The sequence below is a fragment of the Hylaeus volcanicus genome, chromosome 6 (assembly GCF_026283585.1).
Source record: "Hylaeus volcanicus isolate JK05 chromosome 6, UHH_iyHylVolc1.0_haploid, whole genome shotgun sequence".
NCBI lineage: Eukaryota > Metazoa > Arthropoda > Insecta > Hymenoptera > Colletidae > Hylaeus > Hylaeus volcanicus.
The window spans coordinates 4,711,944-4,721,251 of NC_071981.1; the positions used below are offsets into that span (position 1 = coordinate 4,711,944).

The 9,308-nt window shown below is 43.3% G+C and overlaps 1 protein-coding gene across 17 annotated transcripts in view; it reads right to left on the reverse strand.

The window, feature by feature from the left end:
* The window catches only part of LOC128878171 (disintegrin and metalloproteinase domain-containing protein 11), a 46,086-nt gene that overhangs the window by 1,545 nt on the left and 35,233 nt on the right, over positions 1-9,308 (reverse strand). For 6 of the 17 annotated variants that reach the window (XM_054126147.1, XM_054126148.1, XM_054126150.1 and 3 more), the window contains 5 exons: positions 7,880-8,026; positions 6,801-6,872; positions 5,382-5,509; positions 4,515-4,950; positions 2,910-3,095 (listed from right to left, as the gene is read on the reverse strand). In XM_054126147.1, coding sequence (XP_053982122.1) covers positions 2,910-3,095; positions 4,515-4,950; positions 5,382-5,509; positions 6,801-6,872; positions 7,880-8,026 — 969 coding nt within the window. The remainder of the gene's footprint in view (positions 1-2,909; positions 3,096-4,514; positions 4,951-5,381; positions 5,510-6,800; positions 6,873-7,879; positions 8,027-9,308) is intronic. The other 11 variants (XM_054126149.1, XM_054126142.1, XM_054126155.1 and 8 more) reach the window with 9 other exon arrangements.

Consider the following 9,308-nt stretch of genomic DNA (forward strand, 5'->3'; position numbering starts at 1 on the left):
GAGTGTACTCTGCGCATGCGCACTGCCGTTTCCAGCGTCGGTGCTCTCTATCCTTTTCGCGCAGTATATCTTTCTCTTTCACACAGGTTCGAGCGTAGACCTCCACTAGCGTTCTGTTAGCCTATTACTCAGCCGGAGCTTCCCCGATATAACCGCTAGATGGCGCCACTAATTCTTGAAATTGTGCGAGAGAGAAAGATACACCGTGCGAAAAGGATAGAGAGCACCGACGCTGGAAACGGCAGTGCGCATGCGCAGAGTACACTCATTTGTTCAACGATTGTTTATCGATTATTTACAAATAATTCATGAACTTTTGCATACTCAAATTAAAGCTTAGGCTTCTAGGAATCTTCTCCTCTAAATGGATTCAACCCATATGCACTATTTAAATAGTTTTAAACAATTTAAGACAACCGTACCATCTGACATAGTTTAATTTCAATCGAGATCGTATCAACACCGGTTCTTTAATGTTGCTAATGTTCTATACTAACTTTCACGAGTACCAAGGTCCATTATTTATATGGATAAAGTTATTAAACAATAGAATAAAGTGAATATTTCTAACAAAGTAATGTGTAGTTAAAAGTGAAATCCTCGATGATCCTGTAATAAAAATCGAGATCGTAACAGAAATTTGTCTTGAATGTTGCAACGATCTATATCTATACTATCGTTGACGAGTCGTAAAAGTGAATAATTCATTTATAAAATGTAACAAAGAATCGAGTGAAGCGAAAATTGTCACTGAAATCTTCGATGATTGTTTAATAACTATAAAAATCGTGACAAGAATGATCCTTGAAAGTTACTGTCGTTTTATGTACTCCTATACTACTACTACTACTCTTACCATAAATGGAAAACCAATAAATTATTTAGCTATTATTTAACTAGCTCTTGTAGTTTTTAAGATATTTAAAAAAAACATGGTTTTCACCGTCAACTTTATGGGCTGTCTTCGCCCTTTCGGTATGGACTGATTGCCGATAAAAAAAAATACGTATCAAATTTTTTTTTTTTTCGAGAGCTACCTAGCACATAAATTTTTTGAAAATCGGCGTGTGACAATTGGATATGTTTCCTTGCTAGATTTTCTCATTTTGTTAAATTTTTCTCGAATCTCGTTTGACAATAGGTTTGCAAATGGTTAAGCAGAACCAATTATTATTTCACATGCAGACCACATCTCGTGCCTCCTCTCTCCGTGATAAGGTTTGCATGTGTATTAAATAGCGTAGCCACATGTACACAGAAAGCCTTTCTAGCGATAGCGCGCGTGCGAAGCGTTGCAATCGCGGCAACGAGTAACAATTGCCCATCGAACGTATCATCGCTACACTCTGTACTTTCTCGATTAGGCTAAAGCTGTGTTTAATCGAGGAAGGAAGCCTTCAGATAAGGATAAGTGCGTCGTAAACCGCAGATAATCGCGCACCGAGTACGGATTACTTCTCAAAGAAGCTCGTTTCTCAGAAACGGAATCGGTTCGAAACCCTTTTTTTCTCAACTCGTTGGACACGAGTTTTCGGATTTATCGCGACCAACGTGACTGGCAAATTTTTGTACTATTGCGTCAGCCACGAACACGACTACGGATGCTTGCAACGTTATCAGGCCATTCGTATCAGGGTGCTCCAGAAAATATTGGTCATTTTGGATATTAAGTTATGTATTTAGTATTTGTTTCCGTGTTCAATGATCGTTGTAACTTTGAAGCTGGTTGCTGGAAAATAAATCGTTCGATGTTTCGATGTCGTTGCGGGAAATCACCGTGTCAAAAAGAAATCCAACTTGTTGATCTGTTGAATCATCAGATTTTATTATTATTATTAGATTAGCTGTTATATGTATACTGTATAATAATACGATCGTTGATATGTATTTATCGCTGTTATCGATTACACCAGATAGAGCAGAAAAGAATTATTTTGTTTGTCGAACAAACTTGTAATAAATGAAGGTTCTTGAATTGCGCAATATTTTCTGGGACACTTTAGCAGCTCGCAGCACAGTCACAGCGCATTGTACAAGCAACTAAAACAGTAGAGTAGCATGCGAAAACTGGTAAGTGTTCAAGTTGGTTGAATCTCGTGGCAACTCGAGTCGTACGGTAAGTTTTTATTCGATACCATTTTCTATCGAGATTCGGATTGCTATCGTTCCTATTAATTTTCATTTTCTTGGGGTTCGAAGAGCCTGTTTCCAAATCTGAACTCAGAATTTAGAAATTCTAAATGGCGGATCCGATGTAAGTAACGGCACGAAATGCGAAAAGTGACTAGATTTTGATAAAAGGTTTCTAAGGACTATTCCTCACCAAGTTTCACCGAAATCGGTTGAAAACTCTCATAATTATGAACATTTAAAAAAGTGTTCCGCCAATTTTGTCCAGTAGTTTAGATGAAAGACGGGAGGATATGCCGAGTCTATTTATATACCGCAACGCGTACACCTCGACATTTGGGATAATGTTCAGTCGTCGAAAAATTCACAACTTCCTGCTGCGACTGTTTCGCGCAGAATCGAAACGCGTACCCGTTTCCCAATCGTTTGTCCACGGGCATGCACTAATCCTTATCTGAATTGCGCGTTCACTATAGTGATGGGAATTATTCGGTTCGAATCCTTGTTGGAGAATCCGAGCGCGTTCAGACCAGAGCCCTTCGTTTCACCTGTACACGTGAAATTTCAAGTTCTACCCGACTGATCCCACGAGTACCGTTATTTCACGCGAACAGCGTGAATCAACACTATTGATTCCCAACACTAATCGCGAAACGTGTGGATTATTGGGCTCTTACAGAAGAACTTGCACAGAAGTGTTAAACGAGCGTCTTTAACTTTGCTACGGCGTTCTTGTATCTAGGGATAAGCCCATTTCTTATTGGAAGAATCTGCGATACCTTTCACTATCGGGCGTTTCACCCCTAGCATTTGAGCCTCTGTCAGGATCGGCAGTTTCATAGATACCCTCCTCCTCGTGCATTTGATGGGGGTATTGAGAGTGTTGATGAGTGCCATAAGGACTTCGAGACGATGGCTGACGATATCTGACGTTATCGTCACGGCCGCGGCTACATCTTCTGCTTCTACGTGAGAAATCGAATCAATCCGTTTAGAAGTGTACACCTCGTTAGTCGCACGCTTCGTCTCTGTTCTCGCGCTCGTCGATTTTGTTTCGTTTTCGCGATTGGCCTTCGATTTCGCACGCGCCTGCCCTCTGATAGCCACTCGAACGCGCTTTGTAGCCCCTGCGCGGCATTCCCCGTGCCAAATCGATCACTCTTTTATGGAATATTAGTATTGTTCGTAAACCGAGATCTTGATGAAATTTAACCACGACCTTGTTGAAATACAATGCTCCACCACTACCCACTTATCGCGTTAAAATTTTCACAAATATCCCTCGCACCAACAGAAAGAAATCGATTTGACATCGAGTGATCCGAAATAGTCTTTCGAAATATCCCAAATAGTCTCTCCGAATAAGTGTGTCTACTTGGCGCGATGGAACTACATGTAGTAGATATTGTACACGATATAAACAGACTCTGCATTGTGTATTTTATCCAAGCTTTGTGAGTCTACGATGCAAGTCATGGTTGGAATGGTTAAAAGTTAAATCGAACTTTTTCATCGCCTGTAATGGGTGGATAGATTGCGCCGCAACCTAACTACGCTAACGCTACTTAATTCGGACACGCGTTTGCGTGCCTGTATAGCTGTATATAATATTATATGCGCAATTTATGAAGCGTAAGAGAAAAGTAAACAAAGTGGCGAAGAGTAGAAAAATAGAAGCAACGACGCATCGATAAGAGTAGAACGTAACAACAGTGAATCGCGCCAGTGTGCGAGAGATTTCATCGAATACGCAAAGTAGAACAATGTTGGACAAAATTTATTCGAGGCTAAATTAATTGCAAGTAATGTTTAAAAGTGAAAATGTTGAAGCTGATCTTACGTATGTTAGTTGTACGTTAAAACTGAAATTACTCGTTATAATAAGACTGATAAAGGCGAAGAGGCTAACGATGCGACGCATTGACAGTGGAAATATCGAATTTAAAAGTAAAAGTAAAAGTAAAAGTAAAAGTTTTTTTTATTATTTATATACGCCTAAACGTATGCGAATGCGTGGTAGAATTTGGATTAATCGTAAACTTATCGCGTACGATACCGCAAAGGTTGTTTGTTTCAGCTGGAAAGTACCGTTTCACCCTAAACGTTTCCCTTATACGAAAACAGTCGCGAACGTTGCTCTACTTTAAGGGTTTCTCCGAAATCCTAGGACACACCGCGACCGACTTTTCTCTAAAAAGAAAAAAGGAAAAAAAAAGAAAAAAAAAGAAAGTCAAACTAAAAGCGATCGTCTGGTTCAACCGAAGCATTCGATGGCAGAGAACGACGATGGAACGTTGGAAGCGATGAAGAACGTCGAGAAGAGAACGGTAAGCAATGGCGCAAGCCATGTACGCTTGTATTACGCTTGTCGTTATAGTTCTTACCCTTGAGAGGACTCGCTACAAACGGACGAGTCTATTCTGTAGTGACGATCAGCCTCGTTCTCGGACATCCGGATCTCCTCCGAGTCGTAGTGGCTCATGTGTTGCGTCGTGTGACGTTCCAGCTGTTTGATGATGTCCTCCAGAGTGCGGATGCGAATGGGGCCGCAACCCGACTCGAACTCCTCCAACTCTTCGCCGTCGTCGTCCTCCTGGTTATCGATATGCTCGTGGCCGTCCATGTCCTTGTGGCAAGAGTCAGGGTAGCCGCGCTCTGTCAGAGGTTGGCGCAACGCCTCGCCGTCCATACTGGCTGACGGTGTCTCGGACAGCTCCCTGTGAGTTTTCGCGGTTCTCAGGGCCTCCATGATGTCCTCGTGGTAGTCGTTCAGTCGGTCCAACGTGCGCTCCAGTTCCACCACGGTATCTCCTCCTGTCACTGGACAATCGTCGTTCCAGTTAACGTTCAGGGCTAGACCTCTCTAGTTGCTAATTGATAGAATAATCGTGCATGTAGGGTAAGTGCAAAGAGCTCGATCCTAAAGGGCTGCGCGAGCTACCGGGAGTATCCTTTCGAGGCCTATTTTCACCGCATCCTAACGTACAAAATTTTACCCTTTATCGAACGATAAAGCTGATACTGATACCGTTGATACCGTATCTAGAATCCTCGACGAGTATCAACCAGTATCCTGGTCTCGGTTACGGTCACGGTCTCGTAGCAGGAGGCTAGCCCTATCTATCATATGTAGATAGATATCTATCCAACTCTATTCGAACGATCGTTAGCTCGAGCTTCTTACACCTTCCCTTCATGGGCTAGCGAATTATCTGCCCACGTGTTTGTACGACTATCAGTCATTACAATACCGTAACCACCGTGTTTCTTTAAAATTCCCTTCTCAGGCAACTTTCTCAGACTGTTTGGTTGGAGATCAATGAAAGAGACAGCGTCCTCTGCGCCCGTACCTCCGTCATCGTCCTTAATCCCGGGGATCCTGAAAATGTCCACGTAAAAGAACAGTTTGTCTGCCGTCGAATGGAAACTAGGGATACGAAGATTATCGTCGATGCTCAACGGTCACAGGTGCTGGGTACGCGTTTGTCGACTTTTAAAACGGTCTCAAAGTTTCTTAGCCTCGTTACCAATCGAAATAGATTACTTATCTTTTCAAGTAACCATTGACTTTGCATCTGTGAACGTCGAGATGTGTACTTTAACGCGAGACCAACTTCATATTTCTCGTTAAACGGCACACGATGGATTTTGCGTGGAACGATGCATTTTCGAACCTTTGCGATCAAATTACTTCTTCGACGATTTCATTTCTCTTTGGTTTTTTGTTTTTGTTTGGAATACTACGTGTGAGAGGAAAGTAACGAATTTTGTGCGCTACATTCAAAATGAAAAATCATGCGGTGCCAGGGGTGAAAAAGACCAGCTGATAAACTCCTAATCATGCATTTTAATCCTTTCTGCTTGGATTCACCACAGTGTGCATGTATCGGAAGCGTGATAACGTATACATGTACGATGCCACCGATTCAGACTTTCCAATGACTTTCCAAACGAGCCGCGACCTACCGTTTGCGACCGAGAAGAATGCATCCGACGATATCTACGTGTTTCGAAACTCTTTTAAAAATATGCGTAAAATAAAAGAAATAAATGGTCCGTGCAAATGTTACTCAGTTTACTCGGTCAAAGTTGTCCGTTTTTCATTCGATGGACACTTTACAAGTTAATCGACTGTTGATTCGAATCAAAATCCTCCAAAGTATTTCCGCGATCCAATCAAATAAAGTAGAAAAGTAAAGGAAAGTGCGCAGGTGTCTGACGAACGAAAAATAATCGTTTTGTACTTCTCTTTATATCCACGGATCTCGTTTGTATACAAAATTGTACAGATTTTCGCGTTGGAAAAATGTTTAAAGATCGTATACGCGTACGTGTGTGGATGCGCGTGTGCGTGTGCGTGCGTGTGCGCGGCCGAAAGATGTGCATGCCTGTTTGTCAACGATAATCAAAGTAATTCGAAGAAAAATCGGTAGCACGACGAGCGAGCGAGCCCCTTGTCGTTTCACGCTTGTAAAACGAGGCAGGAGAGCTTGGACAAATTATTGGGAGAAAACGGTGGCGAGAAGGTATCGGATGTTCTCGTAGCAGCTCCGTTCGCTTTCGACACGCGTCACCTGACCCGCCGACCTGCTTCGTTGGCTCGAAACGTGTTCTGTCTTTAGATTATCGATCAACTATGGTGACATAATGGCGAGACACATGAGACTTACTTGAGTCTTGGCCCGTCGGCGGTGGCGACGTTATTCGGGGGTCGAAACAGCACGCGCTGGTTCTCATCGCGGCTAGAAATATACTAATGTAGGCATGCCGCGGGTATTTCACCATTATTCAACCCTTTGCGGTCGGCTCCTTCACCCTTACAACTTGCAACTTACAGCATACAGCTTTATCGAGAGAGCATAAAATGCAAGGGGACGATATGGAAATTCGAGACTGTCGTTATCATCGCGGTGACAGAAACAGAAACAGAAACGTAAACTAAAATTCATATTTAATAATTCGGGACTCGAAAGAGACCATCGTGTCCAGATGTTTGTTTGTTTATCGTTAAGATAACGTTCTGCTCGTTTATCGTAAAAGGGAGAGGGTGCCGAGCAAAGATGGGGAGGATGTCGAGACAGAAGGTACGCCCGCGCCGACCACAAAGGGTTCAAGCTGTCTAGGAAATTGCTCGTATTCTAATACAATTTGCGGATAGACGTCCTATACATTTGACTTTGTACACTCCATATCTTCGGTAAATGTATCGTACAACAAATAAAAAGCTTTTGTTTGTACATTTACAGAATATAGAGGGCGTACGAGTCGTAGCATGGTCGCGCACGAGTCAACGGATGCAGAAAATCCTCGAGTAAGAATCCCCAGCGTTGAACGAGCTTGTCGATGTCGAATGAATGCCGTGTGACGTGAATTCGTGTGACGCAGAAACATTAATGGAAAACCAATAGATAAGTAGAAGCGAGATGTGTGTTTGGCGATCGTTGATGGATCCTTTTCAACACTAGTTGTAGGGGTCTTCCCTAGTATATCTCTTATTGTTAAAAGCGTACAAGTATATTCGAGACCTTTCGTCATCTCCAAACTTTCGCCAGTGTCGATTCGTCGGAGAAATCCGTTGGTTCGCGGGCGAAAGTTTGGACAGTCAAGTCTCTATGCTAACGACGCGAGAATGTCTCTAAACTGTTGGACAGATCTAATTAACGCGATTCGAGAGTGTCACCTAAAGTGTGTTTTAGCCTGACGTCGTACGTTGTTTAAGCAATCTCGTTAATTATACGACCTGTCGTACCTGTAAGTAGGCATTCTGTGGAAGTTGAGGATCTTGACGTTGACGTCGTCGAGGATCTCGTGCTCCGGATGGTGGTTCCTCGGAACCGGTTTCGGCAAGATCTTCTTCTCGTACGGTTGGTCTGTCTTCTGGACGGTGCTCTTCCTTCTGCGAGAAAATCGCCCGTTACGAATGTGTAGGCACCGCGATCAGGGCGATCATAAAACATCTTTAAAAAGCGTCGTGCATACTACGGGAGCGAGTGAGAACCTTTAAACAGAGTCCTTTTGTTCTTTTCGTTAAAAGAAAAAAACGTTCGTCGACAGCGCACAGGTTAATGATTCTTTTACCCTAACGGGGAATCCCCGCGTGTTGTCGACGAGCAGCATCGAAAGTATAATTGGCGACGCATGCGTGCGCGCGCGCGCGGTAGCAGCAAGCGTGAGCGGTGTGTTCAAAACTCCACCGTTGGACTGTCAAACACTCCGGACATTATTTATCCGGAACGTTTGATCGTACAGTCGTACGTACTGCGTGGATCTTTAAATCTTTTTGCGGATCGTTGCATCGAATGGTTCTAGCGAAGCTGGCGTGTCTACAGGGTTCAACGGGATGCATCGAGACATGCAGTAGAACGGAAACGGATAACCAGTCGAATGGTGCACCCACAACTGGAATTACAGCCACCCGTGTCATGGGATCGTTCTCCACTGCAGTATCCATCAACCGAATATTCGAAACCGAACGATAACGCAAACAGACAACGATTCCTCGGGAATCGAGCAGAGCTCTGTAACGTGTACGCTGTACAACTCTACATGACTCGACGGTAATCGAACTTTTCTACTCCAATCGGAAACTACTACCAATGCCAATCGCGTCGAGCACTTTGTTCGATTTCCATTGATAAATCGCGTTTGTTATTTCTGGCTTTGTTGGGAATGGATCAGTTAACGGTTACGGATTATACTGAGAAGCGTTTTGTTTACTTGCAATAGACAGGTTATACGGTTTAAGGTAGCCAATTCTGCGGAAGCAATTGTACACAAGAACCTACACGCTTGGTCCAACAGCCATAATTGCCGGCGATTGCTGAAGCTGCTTGGGCATAGATAGTCGTAGCAACGAATCAGATATATGTAGTTCGCGACGAACGGTACAGAGGGGTAACCTCGAGTGCGCGAGTGCTTCGGGGGTCGGGGCTGTTCGTTGCGACGAATATAAATTTTCCCTGCGTTTCTTGGGAAATCATTTGGCGATTCATTGCAGCGCAGCGATGCAAATACATTTTCTTATCAGTTCACACCGACACAAATGATAACAGTGAGACAACGAAACGAAACGAAAGAGAAAATGAAACGAAATGTTTACGAAAAGAACAGTAAGCGAAGAGAGAGAGAGAGGGGAGAGAGAGAGAGAGAGAGAGAGAGAGAGAGAGAGAGAGAGAGAG